The sequence below is a fragment of the Rhododendron vialii genome, chromosome 3a (assembly GCF_030253575.1).
Source record: "Rhododendron vialii isolate Sample 1 chromosome 3a, ASM3025357v1".
Classification (NCBI taxonomy): domain Eukaryota; kingdom Viridiplantae; phylum Streptophyta; class Magnoliopsida; order Ericales; family Ericaceae; genus Rhododendron; species Rhododendron vialii.
In genome coordinates, this window is record NC_080559.1 from 12,431,849 (window position 1) to 12,450,100 (window position 18,252).

The 18,252-nt window shown below is 36.1% G+C and overlaps 2 protein-coding genes across 3 annotated transcripts in view; both read left to right on the plus strand.

Moving 5' to 3' along the window:
• Positions 1-10,658, plus strand: part of LOC131321033 (dammarenediol II synthase-like) — a 31,468-nt gene extending 20,810 nt beyond the window's left edge. Inside the window, exons 3-20 of the mRNA XM_058352039.1 lie at positions 2,192-2,450; positions 4,990-5,178; positions 6,768-6,857; positions 6,953-7,150; positions 7,253-7,337; positions 7,464-7,630; positions 7,721-7,909; positions 7,974-8,087; positions 8,215-8,334; positions 8,447-8,569; positions 8,662-8,760; positions 8,865-8,924; positions 9,107-9,153; positions 9,239-9,382; positions 9,452-9,629; positions 9,789-9,869; positions 10,009-10,092; positions 10,214-10,658. Coding sequence (XP_058208022.1) covers positions 2,241-2,450; positions 4,990-5,178; positions 6,768-6,857; positions 6,953-7,150; positions 7,253-7,337; positions 7,464-7,630; positions 7,721-7,909; positions 7,974-8,087; positions 8,215-8,334; positions 8,447-8,569; positions 8,662-8,760; positions 8,865-8,924; positions 9,107-9,153; positions 9,239-9,382; positions 9,452-9,629; positions 9,789-9,869; positions 10,009-10,092; positions 10,214-10,327 — 2,292 coding nt within the window. The 5' untranslated portion in view covers positions 2,192-2,240 and the 3' untranslated portion in view covers positions 10,328-10,658. The remainder of the gene's footprint in view (positions 1-2,191; positions 2,451-4,989; positions 5,179-6,767; positions 6,858-6,952; positions 7,151-7,252; positions 7,338-7,463; positions 7,631-7,720; positions 7,910-7,973; positions 8,088-8,214; positions 8,335-8,446; positions 8,570-8,661; positions 8,761-8,864; positions 8,925-9,106; positions 9,154-9,238; positions 9,383-9,451; positions 9,630-9,788; positions 9,870-10,008; positions 10,093-10,213) is intronic.
• Positions 1-18,252, plus strand: part of LOC131321040 (basic leucine zipper 34) — a 55,846-nt gene that overhangs the window by 31,232 nt on the left and 6,362 nt on the right. The window lies entirely within an intron of this gene.

Consider the following 18,252-nt stretch of genomic DNA (forward strand, 5'->3'; position numbering starts at 1 on the left):
AACACTTTAGTCCTCCTAATTACCTAGTGTAATGTTTTGGCTCCATGACTGATTTTCTTTTATTACAACTTCATTATTACATTAAAAAGTGGAAAGATAAGAATGTTTAATATCACACACTGCTGCCTAGTATTGATGTTAGCATAATGTTCATAATAAGAAAATGTTAACTCTAATCTATATAAGTTATTAGGACATTTTAAAAGTAATTTTATAATACAACAAATATGAAGAAGAATTAAAAATATTTTAGAGTATCAAAGACCCAAATACCTTTAATAAAATTATTGGCTAGTTTATTATAACTATAGTGATAATATATTTTTTTTTTTGTAAATACAAATCATGATTAATTTTATAGAAAACAAATGTTTGACATAAAAATAGTAACGTGAGTAACATCAAAAATGTTAACAAATGATTTGTACCCTATAGTAAAGACATGTAGATTAATAAGTTAAGAAAATTATTAATTTACTCGTTTAATAAAATTACGGTGTGCATATAATAAACGTAAGGGCGTCGGCCCAATCATAATACACTACGTGTTTTACGTACTCGCGCACTATTAACTGATATACTTGTTATCTCATTGGAATGTATTATGTTATGAGTTGAGTTTTATTGATGAATTATGGTGAACATGCTAGATTTGACTTAGGCTCATGGGATGGTTATAGATGTGGATAAGTAAAGGATAAAACAGTAAAGTTGATTTACGATGTTGGGTGCCCGTAAAGGACCCTAGCTAGTACTTTAAAATACCTTTAGATGAGTTAGAAAACGATAAAGGACTCCGGGTACAGTATTTTGGAAAACCGTAAAGGATTTTTGAATACGGTACAATACCGAGTGTGTGGATTAGGATTATGGTAAAGTACTCAGTGTGTAGAGTTGTGAGACGGCAAATGGATCTCGGTATTAAAATGATGCGACCTCTAATGCTTGAGATGTCATGGTGAGGTATTATCCTATTATGGTTGTCGACAAATCCGTATTGAATACATAATTTAGTTGTATTCGCTTCGGACCTCGTTGTTATTTCATGGGATGGTCAAAATTAGTGGATGTTAGAGGAATGGTTCTTGTGGAGAAGAATCCAGAATTCACTTAAATTAACGAATAGTAAAAAAAAGAATAATGTGTAATTCTTCTGTAGTACTCTTGACTGTTATATTGAATGACTGTTTAACTATAAAGTAAGGGGTTAGTGGGGTTGAGATTATCTAATGAGTGTCATCACTCACAGTACTACGTTACCATGGCATTTCACGCCAGGTATAGAAGATAGAGCTAAAGGATCATATCAACTCAAAGACAACTTCTAGAAGAATCAATCGTATCTGTAGTAGCTCTATTAATTTCTCTCAGTTAATTTTAAAGTATTGTAATTAAATTAAGCTTTCGTTGTTATTTCAAGAAAATGTCCTTTATTTAAGAAATTATTTTAGAAAATCGTTTAATAACGTGTCCGAAAATCAAGATGTTATACACAGGCAATCCTAATTCTTTTCTCTAATTATTATTTTGTCTACTGCTTTGGTCAATTATTACCGCATTTTTACTACCTGGTCTGGGCTTGCAAAAATGGCTAGGATTTCTGTGAAAATACCTAATGTTAACCCAATGTGTTTTGCATAACAAAAGAAAACAAACGCATTTGTCCAAATAGTAGTATCCTGTCCGGAAACATTGCCCAAAGGCCAAGCTGCAAGCACAAACAAGCCCCCCAAAAAACGAAGAAGCTAAAAAAAAATGAATTGGGATGGTGCTTTGTAGTGTGTGCACAGCACTGTGCTGTGCACTTTCGAGCTGTCGAATCGTGTATCCGACGGTTCGGATCTTGTATCCGACGGTTCGGATCTCATCTTGGCAATGAACGGCTATCGATCGTTGGTTGCCGAGATGAGATCCGAGTCGTCAGATGCACGATCCGATGGCTCAGAGGTGCGCAGCATGATGCTGTGCACCTCACTGCACAGCACCAACTTGAAGTCCAAAAAAAATGCCAAAAGCCGAAAAAATAACCTGGAAAAAAGCTTTCCAAAATATTGTTACTCCTATTTACGGCTTATAGATTTTAGGTTTAAAAAAAAAAAAACCTTTTTCAGAATTTCAATTTTCGAATGCATCAAATAGAAGAACCTATACAAACATGGTATATTTCTAAATTGTGAGCTTATGAATGCAGAGATCTAGCAAAGCACCTGTGTGGTTACTAAGAAAACACTTATTACAAAATGTGGAAGCTAAAGATTGCTGAAGGCAAGGGACCATATTTGTTTAGCACCAACAACTACGTTGGTAGACAAATTTGGGAATTCGAGCCTGATGCAGGAACACCGGAAGAGCGCGAAGCAGTTGAACAAGCTCGACAAGAGTACAAGGACAACTTTAAAAAAGACCGAACTCGAGCCCCACCCTGTGCTGATCTTCTAATGCGGATGCAGGTAACTATAAACTTCAACTTGTATCTAATTTTTTTTTGGGTAAATTTCACTGACCTCCCCCGAGGTTCCTGACACAAATAGAGACCTCCCTTTTCTGAAATGTCACTGACCTCCCCTACTTTTGAAACAATTATCAAGATTCCCCCATCTAATTAAATGAGCATAAACAGTGTTAGTCTTGAAGAGAAAAAGACTTAAATGCTCTCTATGGTTAGCACCTCATTTGCCTTATTTGTTTATTTCTATTCCTCCCCTTTATCCATTGCTTTCACTATAAACTGTTAATGGAAGACCACCCTATTCTATATTCTCCATCACAGCCTAATTGAATCAATTGCCTCAAACTTGTTGCAATAAATTTCTGCATATGTATGATAAAAAAAAATCATAATTTTTTGCATACACCATGCCAAGTATCCTAGTTTTACCCTAGTTCCATCCCCAATTTCCAATTCCACATACGGGAGGTTTGGCTTAATAACCCTTTTGGATGATTTTTCGTTTATTCAAATATTTTTAATTTTAACTTTCATTAGTTTTGTGTTAATTTTGTAAATTATTGGTTTCTCTCATCAAGACGAACTAACAATCCACATAAAATTAACACAAAACTGACAAAAGACAAAAAAAAAAAAAAAAAAATTGAACAAAGACAAAAAAATCGTAGCTAATAAAAAAAAAAGCGAGCCTCATTAATAAATATCTTGCAATTTTCAAATTGCTATTTTTTGAATAAGAAAATAGCTATGTTCGGTTTTCTTCTCAAAGAACCTTTTTTTTAATATCTTTGATTGCTTCCTAATTTGCATTCTTTTTTTTAAATTGTTTTATAATTTTGTCAATTTCTTTTCACTTTTTGGCTATACCTAAAGCAGTTCTATCTAACAAGTGATTTTTTTTTTTTTTTGAAAATTCTAAACAAATTCACTAGAATGAAAGGGATACTATATATATAAACAATCGACATGGCAAGTCAAAATTGGCTCCTTTTTTCTTTTACTTTTTAAATATATTTAGACTTAATGTACCCAAAAAGTAGAGAGAGAGAGAGAGAGAGAGAGAGAGAGAGAGAGAGAGAGAGGCAAAATTTGAAAAACAAGTTGATTAAAGGCAAAAAAAAAAGTATGAAACTCTATATAACTTTTCCCTCTCAAAAACTCAGAAATGAAAACACAACCAAACATATCCTTATGCGCGTTATTTTTCAGTCCGATTACGCGCCAAACATGGTGTGCACAGATTGTACACAAATGACTTGTAGGGCCCATTTCGGAGTTCCATACAAATAATCCTTCATGTTCATAAAATTAAATTAATTTTTCGAGTTGCCCTACAAAAAATCAACTCAGTTGGATTATTGTAATTTTTTTAATCTAATTTTCTAACTTTTTCATTTAGAATCAGAATCATTTTTCATTCAGAATTCAGAATCTTGATTTTAAATGAAAAGTTAGTAGATTTGATCAAGAACTTACAGTCATTCGATTTTCGATTGAGCAAATTTTTTACGACGACTCAAAAAATTGTAAATTTAATGAACATTCAGATCATTTGTGTGGGACCTCGAAGTGGACCCCACAAGTCATCTATGCACGCCATGTTTGTTCGCGTAGTGTTTTTTTAATCATTTTTTGAAGTACTTTGCATAAAATTAAAGATTTCAACTTTAATAGCAGACTAAAATTTTTGATGGAATATAATATAGGAAATTGATTTTCACATGCAATACCTTTTTTGATATCCACACTTTCTTTTTTAGAATTGAAAGTGTATTTTTTTTTTTTTTGCTAAAAGACAAAAAAGGGTGTGTGGATATAAAAAGGAGAGTGTAAAAATCAATTCTTATAATATATACAATGTATAAACAAATAGTTCTATACTATGTGGGTATATATTTGATATAATTATCCGACATACGTATGTATCACATAACATCGATAAACATTAGTGAATGATTTGTCAAAATATTCTTTAGAATAATTTGTGAATAATTTGAATTATCAGGTTCTATTTACTTTTCAAAATCATAGTGAGAGGGGGTGAATATCAGATTTAGTATGGAAGAAAAGCATTGGCTGTTTGGCCACGGTTGCAAGGGTAATTAGGGGTTTAGGCTTGTAAAATGTGATGACATCATGATTTTCTGGTAAAAACTTAACGGGGACTTCACAGATGGAAAATATTGATAATTCTTTCAAAAGTAGGGGAGGTTAGTGGCGTTTCAGAAACCTCGAGGGAGGTCTTTGTCTGTGTCAGAAATCTCAGGGGAGGTCAGTGAAATTTACCCCTTTTTATTTTTATTTTTTATCTATATAAGTTGTGTTTGTTTGTCTCCCTGTAAAAAGACACTGAAAAGAACCGCTTTTTGGCCTAATAATCTTTTGTATTTTTTTTTGCATTTATGCTTCTTCTTCTTCTTTTTTTTGACCTGCTGTACTGATCTTCGGTCGCAATTGAGTGCTGCCGTAAGTTTCTCTCAAATTAAACACCCATTTCCCTTGATAGACCATAAAAAGTAGTGCAATTTCTTTGTTTACAGCTGAAAAAGGAAAACAAGAACATCGATTTGAGTATACTAGCAATGAGATTGGCAGAGACAGAGGACGTGAAGTATGAGACCGTGACAACTGCTTTGAAGAAAGCTATTCGATTAAATCGTGCAATCCAGTCAAGTGATGGCCACTGGCCTGCTGAAAATTCCGGTCCCATGTTTTTCACTCCTCCCCTAGTAAGCTCTCTCTCTCTCTCCCTCTCTCTCTCTCTCTCTCTCTCTCTCTCTCTCTCTCTCTCTCTCTCTCTCTCTCCATATATATATATATATATATATATATATATATATATATATATATATATATATATATCAGTCCGTCTCCCGTAAGGACCACCTCATTTTAATAAAATGCGGACCTCCCTTTTCCGATTGAATTTCGATAATCCGAGCCGCTCAATGTGTTCAGAACGTGATTTTAAGGGTACCAGCGAGAAATCAGCAAAAAAAATGGCCGGGAAGGGCTTCATCCGAGCAGTTTTTGTTTGTTTTTTATCAAACGGTTCAAACAAAAACTGCTCGGATGAAGCCCTTTCCGGTCATTTTTTTTGCCAATTTCTCGCGGGTACCCTTAAAATCACGTTCTGAACACATTGAGCGGGCTTGGATCATCGAAATTCGATCGGAAAATAGAAGAAATGAGGAGGTCCGCATTTTAACTAAAATAAAGACTCCCTCATTTGAGACTGACTGTATATATATATATATACACACACACACACAAACACATGTAAGTACATCAGCAATTGTAGCGGACTGCATAATGGTAGCAAGCATATTAAATACAACAGTTGTACATTGACTAAGGAGCAGAACATGTCAAGGTTTTAAAAGTGGTAGTAGACTGCATGGTGGTGGTAGCGGTACACGTGTAGTGATAGTGAGAGTATCGAATGATATGTAGCGGTAATCGGGTGTAGTGGTCGTAAATTTTTTTTTAAAATTATTTCTTGGCACCAGACTATTTAAAGTGGCCATGCATAGCGGTCGTGTAATGGCGTAGCAGGCACCGGCCGATACGGGTGGGCATTTTGGATAGCACCGGCATAGCGGGGTATAGCAGTACTGAAGGTCCAAAAAATTGCTTCGTAGCGGACGGGTTTTAAGTACTCCATGTTATGTGTGCTTTTATCCGATGGGAAGTGAAATCATGTGGCCATTTGATAATTTCCATCCACTCTCCGTTCTTCTTTTGGTATTTTTGTGCGTTTTTCTTGAATTTTTGTTAGATTTATTTTACATTTTCGGTCATTCATTCGTCTCGATGAGAGTAGTTTAAAAAGTAAAAAAATTATGAATTACTGAGGACAAAAAAATATCAAATGGCTGGTATTTTTGTTTTTAGTGTCATTTTATATAAAAAAAAATTCAACTACGGTCTACATTTTTATACTTTTTCTGATTTCTCTCGTTGACATAAATGATTAATTCCAAAAATTAAGACGAAAGATAAAAAATACCAAAAAAATTTCAGACATAAAATTTAGGGACAACTTGGAAGTCTTTGCTCCCCATTATTGACAGATACCATTCCATTTCAAGTCAAAAAAGCACCACCTCACCCCCCCACGCGTAAGCATGTGAAACAGTTGTGGGAGGGGCTGTAGAGTTTAGTCTGAGGTGCGTGCAAGCTCGCCCCGGATATCCTGCATTGGTAACTAAATATCATTAGTTGAGTATACTAATCAGATAGTTTTTTATCCTTTGATTTCAAGCCATCTGAGTGTTCCTATTGAACCAATTAGGAGTGTTACAATTTTTTTTTGCAGATAATCATCATGTACATTAGTGGAGCAATCAATACGATTCTAACAGCAGAACACAAAAAGGAGTTGATTCGCTATATTTATCTTCATCAGGTAAGTTCTAGTCCAATTCCCATGAATCTTTGGCATAGAAAATCCAAACTAGTCCAATGTGTATCTAAGCTATTGGCGCAATGTTTGCTATGTAGAACGATGATGGGGGATGGGGATTCTATATAGAAGGCCACAGCACCATGATCGGTTCGGCACTTAGCTATGTTGCCTTGAGATTGCTAGGAGAAGGGCCCGATGATGGAGAAAATGGGGCAATGACCAAAGGCCGGGAGTGGATTCTTGACAATGGTGGTGCAACTGGAATTCCTTCTTGGGGAAAGGTTTATCTTTCGGTATGATGCAACTTTCTTTCAAACTTCAAGGAAAATTTGTGGAAATATGTTCTCTCTTCTTAAGATAAAATTGATGGATTGTTTTGAATCTCTCCTTTTCAGGTGCTAGGTGTGTATGAATGGGCAGGCTGCAATCCTTTGCCTCCAGAGTTCTGGCTTTTTCCTTCATTTTTCCCTTATCATCCAGGTAGCGAAAAGTTGGTTTACTTAATCTTTGTTGAGAGAATCAAATTCATGAGAGTTACGATTTTCTATAGTGTGTCTTTGTACTATTATGTAGCCTGGTCTGATCAACATCTATTTCTTTGATTAGCGAAAATGTGGTGCTATTGTCGCACGTCTTACATGCCCATGTCGTATTTGTATGGGAAGAAATACCATGGGCCGATCACTGATCTAGTCAAGGCATTGAGACAAGAAATTCACACCAAGCCATATGAGGAAATTTGCTGGAACAAAGCGCGACATGACTGTTGTAAGGTTGGTAAAATCTATTGTTGATCGTTTCTGTCTTATGATTCATGTATAAGTTAGGAAATTACAATTCTGATATGTTTATCTCTATTGCAGGAGGATCTCTACTACCCTCATACCTTTGTACAAGACTTACTTTGGGATGGTCTTCATTACTTGACCGAGCCAATTATAACCCATTGGCCCTTCAACAAGATTAGAGAGAGAGCCATGCAAAAAGCGATTAAGTACATGCATTATGGAGCAGAGAGCAGCAGATACATTACCATAGGATGTGTAGAAAAGGTAATTAAGTCACCTAAACTAGAGAACTTGATTGTAAATCATATTGAAGTTGTTTCTGTTGCAGAGTTTGCACATGATGTGTTGCTGGGCAGAGGACCCAAATGGTGATGAGTTCAAGTACCATCTAGCTAGAGTTCCGGATTACTTGTGGCTTGCCGAAGATGGAATGAAAATGCAGGTTAGTTTTTTTTATGACAATCTCAATTCTGGTTTCGTCAATCTTCATTTAGAGATTGTCGCTCATAATGTAAGCTCGATGTTCCATTTAGGCTCAATTGTCAATTAATCCGGTTGTTTCATTGCAGAGTTTTGGTAGTCAGCTATGGGATTGTGCTTTAGCAACTCAAGCAATTATTGCCAGCAATATGGTAGATGAATACGGCGATTCGCTAAAGAAAGCACATTTTTACATCAAAGAATCACAGGTTCTTTTCTACCATCTGATATGCATGTCTGTGTACATACACAAACACAATTACATAAGTATGGTTAAGTTTAGTGAAATTTCATTTAGCTATTTATACTGTTAAATTGAAGGTCAAAGAAAATCCAGCTGGGGATTTCAAGAGTATGTATCGGCACTTTACTAAAGGATCGTGGACTTTCTCAGATCAAGACCATGGTTGGGGGGTTTCGGATTGCACAGCAGAATCGTTTAAGGTAATCTACATCTGTATTCATCAACACACATATTTGGAGCAATTAAGAAATTAATTGTTCGCCGTAACCAAATTTTTTTCTTTTGCATGCAGTGTCTACTCTTACTTTCTCAAATGCCTTCTGAAATTGCTGGAGAAAAAGCTGATGTCGAGCGATTGCACGATGCTGTGAATGGGTTGCTTTACTTACAGGTACTACATAGATCATATTATTCATTGCTATTTATAAACTTACTTCACAACTTGGTAATTCATAACTTAACTAACTGAATTATCTAACTTCTCTCTCCACTTAGAGCCCTGAAAGTGGTGGGTTTGCAGTATGGGAGCCCCCAATTCCACAACCATATTTACAGGTAATTTTTGGGCTCTACAAAGAGTTATTGTCGCACAAGCCTCCTTTTACGCTCGTTCTTACTAAAGAAGTTCTTAAACAAACCATGTCTTTTCTTTCTTTGTTCACTTTTAAATAGTGACACACCAATGAAACAATGCGATGGTTTGTCAAATCCTTTTTACAACTTTTTAAACTTCTCAGGATTTGAATCCTTCGGAAATATTTGCTGACATTGTGGTCGAGAAAGAGTAAGAACTTAAACCTTTATTATCTTCGTCATATAGTTTATAAACAATGGCTGGTCCATATAACTAACAATATGATCCTTCTTAGGCATGTTGAGTGCACTGCTTCGATAATCCAAGCTCTTGTGACATTCAAACGCTTGCACCCAGGCCATAGAGAGAAAGAAATAGAAACCTCAGTGGCGAAAGCAATTCGTTTTCTAGAAGAGATACAATGGCTTGATGGTTCTTGGTGAGTTTTTACTGCTTTCTTTTGGAACAAATAGGAAAACGACTCAAATGTGTACAACCCTATTGGTAGGTACGGATACTGGGGAATTTGTTTCATCTACAGCACATTTTTTGCTCTTGGGGGGTTTGCTTCGGTTGGAAAGACATACAACAACAGTGAAGCAGTCCGTAGAGCTGTTGGATTTTTGCTTTCAACACAAAACGAAGAAGGGGGTTGGGGTGAAAGCCTTGAATCATGCCCATCTATGGTAACTCCAACACCTAGGTTAATTATGGATCTGATGATATCCTTGGACTAAAAAGTTGAAATTGCTAGCTTAATGAATAAGGGGGTTGGGCGACCAATGATATGGTACACGATTCTTGATAAAATTTTCTTGCTCATGTTTAGCGTTTATGTGATACAGAAGTATCAACCGTTGGAAGGGAATCGAACGAATCTGGTACAAACATCATGGGCTATGCTGGGACTTCTTTATGGCGGACAAGTTAGTGATCTTAACATCCGATGTGTTAAATTGCTAGCTTATTCGATCACATTTCATAAGAAAATAAGTTATAGAATGGAGTACTGCAAGTATTTAATTTGCGTCTTCTTTATTAATGTCACCATATATATATTTCCAGGCTCAAAGAGATACGAGACCGCTACATAAAGCAGCAAGGATTTTAATAAACGCGCAAATGGTCGATGGTGATTTCCCTCAGCAGGTAATTTTCATGCCCAGATAGTTTGTGAAACAATACCAAATTAAGTTTGTGTTGTACTACAAAAATTCTTATCTCATCTTCTATTCTCTTTGTTTGTTTGTTTTTGTTCACCATAAAACAGAAAATAACCGGTTGTGTCATGAAGAACTGCATGTTACATTATGCACAATACAGGAACATATTCCCAACGTGGGCGCTCGGAGAATATCGGAAATGTATTTGGCCATCTTCCTAGAAAGTATAAACTCAGGCTCGAAGACCGAGGTTCCACAAATGAAAGCACAGTTCATCTTTTACTATGTAACAACACCAAGCCATCAAAAGAGAGAATTATTATTTCCTCTTTTATGTTGACAAGAAGATACTATAGATGAACAAGAATGCATGGGGTACCTTACTAACACTCATTGCAGCATGATCGCTTTATTTCTGTGTCAAAAATAATTAATAAAACAGAATAATTACTATTACCTAAAAGATAGCGTAAGTACTCCAAGTATTGTCCTCAGGGATTACCAATTGCTTCAATTGATTTCTAAATTAATTCGGAAAGAGATTTGATTGTTTGATTTCTAAAATTATGAAAACTAAATTATCGTAAAGCAATTAAAAAGTAGAGAGAGTTTATGAGAGAAAAGATCAAGGGTTTCAAATCCATTCGACCCGTTGTAACAATATTTATGCGATGACAAAGGTTAATTACTCGAATCAATCCGAATATCGTTAGGATTCGCGGATCCACACAATATCGCCTAAATATACTTATGAATCACTTAATAGCATGGAGTATCGCCGCCTAGCACGAACCGTCTTACTAGTACGACCCGTCTTTATGGCACGGATCATCTAATAGCACGGCGCGTCTTAGGAAGCATAACTCATCTTACTCAGTTATCACAAATAATTAAGAACCGTCGTATGAACGTGCATAAAAATCTTGAAAATCATGCACAAGATTTGATAGAGAAAATTAATACTGCAAATAAATCCTCAAGTCATACAACCACAATTCGAATAATAAAAATACTAAATCAAAATAAAAACATCGTTAATCAGAGTTCGAGCTTCATCTACGCCCTACCAGAGGAATTTAGCCGGCCATCAGAAAGTTGGACTTCACAGCCTCTGATTCCTTCTGTTCCCAGCCGTAGTGCCCGGTCTCTCCTCTGCTATGCGTGGCTCTCCTTTTATATATTCATGTTACTGTAGCCGACTGAAGAAAATCCCGCGGTCTCGTACGTGTAAAGCTGTGGGCCATGCCCATTGCTGAGAATGACTTGGGCCTCCTTTCACTTGGTCCAACCATCAGACAAAATAGAAAGTCTTTGGGCCCACCAAAAACATGAATCACTTGTATTGTTTTACTGTCACAAGACCACGCGCACAATAGGAGCATTTTTAAGGCCTATTAAAATGTTAGAACCTCACAATACCAACAATATACAAATTAAGTGTTAAGCTCTGAGTAACAATATCAATGGACCTAACAAAGATAAATTAAGGGGCGCATATGTGAATATTTATGCGCCTATTACAGCACAAAATTGGAGATTTATAAGTCAAGTGTACAATTTTATGAGTGGTCCATGGTTCATGCCCTTCCTCGCGACAAGTTTTTTCTGCTTCCAGTTCATCCGAAAAAAGTCACCAAAAAACAAAATACTATGTGCTTCTAGAGCTAATTTACCGAAATCGCATCATAAGGAAAAAAAATTGAGAGCTGAGTGAATGTTTAATATGTTAGAAAATCTACGTTTACCTTTCGTGATGAACCAATAAATTTAAAATACATTAAAATCAGAACTCAAAATTTTTCTGCTGGGGGAGGCGCATCCTCCTGTCCTCCTATCTCCTCGCCCCAGGCGCCTCCTCCTTCCCCCTTCCTCTCTTCTCTCTTCTCTCCCCCTCTTCTTTTTTCTTCTCTTCCCCTTTCCCTAGCCTTTCTGCTAGTTTCTTCTCACCGTTGTCCTCTTTGTCGTCCTCTCTGTTTTGTCGCCCGCCGATTACCACTCTTGGTGTAACTGGTTGGCTTAATGGCAAGGTGCGGTCCGGGCTTTGCTTTTGTAGGAGTTTTTTTTATTTTGACCCAACAGGTGTTTTTTTTTTTTTTTCCATCAAACCTTTGGTTGGATTTTCCTCCCCTTTCCCCCCCAACTTGATTTATCATTTGTCAATGTTTCCTTAATAAAATTGTTGTTGATAAAAAAAAACCTGAAAATCGATGGAATTAAAATAATGATCAAGGCAAGTGTTGCACTCTGTACTTAAAGACAGATTCATCCCTACTATGGTGTTTATTTTTACATAGACGTCCACCTCCACAGAAGAAGCACTACATTTGATGGGTGTGTCACCAAACTTGTATGTTGTAGTACTCTCTCAGATAATAAATCTCCGACTCAACAAAAGTATTGGAAAATCAACCTTTTTGAATTGATTAAGGCTTTGTTTATTAGGACATAAAATATTTTTCGATAAAATGTTTTACCTATTTTTCGATGTTTTGTTGTGTAAAAAATGATGAAAATATTTAACATGTAAAACATTTTCCATTAATTGGATGAAAATGACTTACCCTTAAATGGACCTGGGGGGCTGCTGTCCCTTCAAGGGACAGCAGCGTGTTGTCCCAGCCGAGGGGGCCCCGCTCCGGTCTCACTCCAAAGATCGGAAATGTTCACTTCGTAGAGCTCGTCGAGTTGAATAAGTATGCAAAAAATTAGTTTGATCGGATATCTTTAAGTGCCTGATCGGAACACATATAACTTTCCAATAATGGGTTCTATTAGATGTGATTCATTGTTTCGGATCCATTCTTTTCAAGACGAAAAGGTTTCAATGAGGCACTTAATGATATCTGATCGAGTTGATTTTTTACATACTTGTTCAACTCGACAAGCTCTACGAAGTGAACGTTTCCGATCGTTGGAGCGAGACCGGAACGGAGCCCCCTCGGCCGGGACAGCAGCGCCCCCAGTCCCCCTTAAATCTTCCGTAAGTTATTTTTTGAAATGAACCCGCTGCCTTCTACTACAATTTTCACTGCTCAGTTTTCTCGATTGTCCGTCCTGATCCACGTTCAATTCCAATATTCTCAGATGTCTCCACCATTTAAGCCCTACACTATTTTGTCGATTTCTGAAAATATTTTTCAAGTGCCAACCAAATACCGAAAAATAAAAGTTTGAAGTTTATTTTTTGAAAAAACATTTTACATGTAAAACATTTTACATCGAAACAAATGAAGCCTAAGATTGAATGAGACATGATATTTATAGACCAACCAATGATTATTCGGTATAGTCACCAAAGAGGAAGGGCCACATTTGTTCATAAAGGAAGCGCCCGTTTACAGTGAACATGTGACTGAAAGAAGCACCAAAAATACTTCAAGTCAACAAGCTCAAGAAACAGAACAGAACAAAACTTTCTTTTCAAAAACCAACGAAAAAACGCAACCAAAGTTGTTGTGACTTTTGATTCCCCATTGACCAATAAAATCCACTTCAAATCAATGATTGGTGAAGACCGCTTTTTTAGAACTCATGTTCACAAGTATATAGACTCGTATATTGAAGATCCTCTTATGTGGTGGTGGTTTTTGCGTGTTGGAGCTTACTCTATCCCGCCGTCCGGGTGGTTTCGTATCAACTGGTCCCTTAAAAGTTGATATCACGTGAGAGAATTAGAATTTAAAATTTTAAAAACGAGTGAATCCCTGAGTCTGTCTTAACCACCATGTTAACTCAAAGGATTGAGTGTTAAGGCTATGCTTCAGTGTAGGACTTCTATACTCTCTTCCAAAAGCCTTAGCCTCATTCCGCTAAGAAAAATATTTATTTTTTAAATTAAAGGTAATATATTATGAGAGTTATTCTTTTCTATTAGTTATTCTATCTTTATTACCAAATAAAAGAACCAAACCATACATATACAGATAGTTAAAACGATGAATTCAGAATCGATTAATCCTAGAAATGATTATTCGGATGTATCATGGAAATTCTTTGAAAGAAAAGAATCAATGCAAGTTTTATGGGGTGGAACAAAATATCTCTCATTTCTCCTTCGAATCGATTCTGCCTTTTAGTTTCCAAAGGAATGTTGTTATGTTGCCTTAAAGGCGAATTAATAATGACTTGTCTAAAGTAAAAAATAAGAACCTTAGCGAAACGGGCAATTTGTGGAGTTCATTTCACAAAAATAAAAATAAAAAAAATGCCTTACACCTTGTCACCTTCAAAATTATGAAGAGGTGTAAAAGTCGAAATCTTAAAATAAAGAGGTGTGGGCCTATCCACAGACCAGGACATTGTCCGAACATGCAAGTTGCAACCACATAGGGGGTGAGATATTCCCCACACATACCCTGAAACTATATTCTTTATAATAATTTCTGGATGAGCTTGCTTCTCACGCAATTAATCAGAGTTTGATTCTTAGGCTCAGGCCGTAAGAAAATATTTTTTTGTGAATTATTTAGTCCCGGCGTGAATGGTCTGCCTTTGATTGAATTGAAAAACAGATTAATTGAGGTACTAAAAAGCTGGTCCGAGCACCCTGACTATGGAACCAAAGAAAATCCCTTAAAAATAATCATTCTTCATATCATATTAGGCTTTTACACTTTATCTAGTCATTTGATTTCAATGTCATATACATATAATATTGTCCACCTATGAGAAAAATATTGTAGTAATGCACTCTTTTATAAAGAAGTATGGAAAAGTAAACAATGAATCTTGATTGTAATCTAGAAACTCTTATTTAATTAATATAGTAGTTTAGTTAAGTTGACAACTTGCATGCATCAATTATAATATGCTCTAAACTAACAACTTAAATGTGCATTAAACTCTAATCACAACTATTTCAGGGGTAATTGTGTGAATTATATGGCCAAGACAAGCTAGAGTGATTATGACCATTTCATCTGCATAAGCATGCATAATTAACCACTAACAAATAAAATATAAGGGTGAGCATGGGCCTGATGATTCATTAATATTGTGTTAAATCAAGAACTAATCAATTCGTGCAGTTTTAGTTCTCTAGGAGTTTGTCTCGCATACATTTAGATACATTTAGTGACAGGCCGGTCTGTCTTTTCAAGTCGAGGATATTCTTTACCCAATAGTTCCGCCTTCAAACTCGTACAATCTGATAGTCATGCATAGGGCCGGCTCATAAGTTTTGGAGGCCGGAAGCAAATCTCTTGAATAAGACCTCTTTATATTTTTCATACAAAAGTGGTCTACAAAAAGTCTCATAAAAAAACCATTACAAAATATTTACCATTACGAAATAGAAGCATATTATCAAAAAAAAAATGCAACTATTACAATACCTTAAAATTCATCATTTGAAAATTAGTCTTCTCGTACTTTTTGCTACAAACGTACTAATTAAGCCTCCATAGTCCTCAACTCCTCAGGCGGTTTTTTTTTTTTTTGATCGTCCCAGTGTTTCTAATAAGTAATTCCACCGTTTGGGCCTATTTTGTGGCTCCTAAATTTCAATTGGGCCTATTTTGTGTAAAGGAGGCTCAATGCAGAATAAAAAATTTGGGCCATATACACACACACATATATATATATATATAGGGATTTTAGAATTTTGGGGGCCCTCGTTTTTATCATTTTTTGGGGGCCCGAAGCACGTGCTTCCCTGGCCTACCCCTTTAGCCGGCCCTGGTCATGCATTTCATTGTTGATCGTCATCACAGCAACCTTTGAATCGGTTTCAATTTCAATTTTATTCATTCCGAGGCCAAGATGTTCTCGAATGTCTCTGTTAATATCCAATAGCTCTGATTTGCCAGCAAGCTCCAACAATGTGATATATATATACACTATCATCAAACCGCAGTGGTAAGTGAAGTGCGATTGGTGCTTCTTTTGTATTTTCACGCATTTGGGCTGGGTTCGAGTCCTCCTCCCTTCTTCCTCTCTAACATCTAACAATACTAACCTGCTTATGCATATCGTTTGGAAAAAAAAACTACCATCGGACCCAGTGATCATTACATAAAGAAGTCTTCAACTGTAGTTTTTCAAAATCAATCCTTGAACTACTATTTAATTTGCACTAATTAATGTAGCTTGATTAAAAAAAAAATTACTTTCAGTTCTCAAATGAAAGAGCAAGCTGTATCCAGTTGAAAGCAAAATGCTAATTGTCACCTATTGGGTCAAAGTCAGACAAGTGTGTACTTTTTTGAGATGGGGGTTAATTAAGTACAATTGCTTAAAGGGCCAATCTGGGAATTCTTTTAGCACCAAGTGGCAACTCTTTCCTTTGAATACTGGACAAGAATTAATTTCTTATGCACCCACGAATCTTCCCAAATCTGAGGACCAAATTAACAAACTAAAGAATTTTGTTTTTAATGGAGTGTGGCCTAATCTCCAGAAACTACAATAATTAAGGTCAATTCGGTAAATGTTGATTATCTGCATGCTTGTTTTTTGGGTTTATAAAGTTTAATTGTGATAGAGCATTTTCCTACTCCGGCAGCTTAGCTGCCTTCGGCGTTATTGCTAGGGATAGACGTGGAGTAGCTCGGTTGTGAAGGGTTGGTAAAGCTGTAAGGGTCTCTTCTGCCGTTTTAATTGAAGCTTGGGCATTGAGGATCGCGTCTGGGGTTGCGGTGAATATGGGATGGGCTATTGATAATGCCATTTTTGAAACAGATTGCCAAGTGATAATTAACTGCTTTAATGGACTTAATTCCGTTTGTCCGTGAGAGATAAGGGTTATGGATGGAAGACATCAAAGTTTGGGTGTCTATGAGGAGCTGGCCTTTCTCTTGGTGCTGCAGCGAGAAGAACAAGGCAGCCCATTGGCTTGCCTCTAATAGTCTGAATAGGAGTTTTCTTTGTCGACACTCAAATTGTATTCCCTCTAGTTTAGATGCTCTCATTGCTAGAGATTTGTCATCTTAGTTTTCTTTCTTGTATCACTTGATCACTTCAAAATAATAAGGATAAGAATAAGAATTGTACGATTTTTTTATTATTATATTTATTCATGTGAATTTATGCATAAGAGTTATGTAATGATTTCACACAAAATATGCTAATGTTATGACCTGAATCAACACCGGAAAAAATGTGACGATAAGATAGAGAGTGGGAAAATTAAATTACTGCACCTTATATGTACAAACCAATAAAAATATTCGTATACAAAGTACTACTAAATGAGAAACAATTTTGGCAATCCTTTTTTCATGTAAAAATACTAATCCTTATCTTGTTCCATGAATGGAAAATTAGTCATTAGGACAGTAAAATAATTTTCATTTAGGAGGTCGCCAGTAAAATTATTTTCAGTGGAGGTCCATTAACTTTTTGAATTTTTTAGTCATAAGGCCAAAATATGTTTAGACATTTTTATAGAGTTTTAGGATGCACTTTCCCATTATAGAGTTTAGTTGAATTTTTTAGTCATAAGGCCAAAATATGTTTAGACATTTTTATAGAGTTTTAAGGTGCACTTTTCCATTATAGAATTTAGTAATTTGGACAGACTTCTAGACATTTTCGTGAAGTATCCTAAGATTTTAATTATTTTCACAGAATATCATAGGATTTTGGAGAGATTACCAAAATCTGTTTCGTAACAATTACGCAAAAAGAGAGAGGTGAAGGTGGATGAGATGAAATCTTCAAAAAAAAGCAAAACAGAAAAAAGGGTGGGATGAGCTGTGTACAACTCAACAGTGAGGTCCGTCCGTACACTGCTTTTTCCCTACTCCACCGGTCACTCCCCCACCAATGGGGTCCGATCCCACTGTGCCAAAAACTCCGAATCCATTGTTTTGGTATTTGGATTTTGAATTTTCGGTAATAAATAGGGAGAGATAGAAACAGAAATGAGAGTAATGATTGAGAAAATTTTTATTGGGGACCATTTGCAATGATAGAATCCAAAATCTAATATCCCCGAAAGAACATGGTCCCAGTGCCTCTAGGCCGAGCAAACACCACGTGGAGCCTGTGCAGCGCATCCGGACTATTTATTTTGGTTTTGGACGGTTCGAATTTGGAAAGAGAAAGAGGAGAGAGAGTGATGGAGTGAGAGAAGAGAGAGGATTTCAATCTAGACCGTTCAACACATTTTTAGACGGCCTGAATGTATTGCTTGAAGATTATGTGC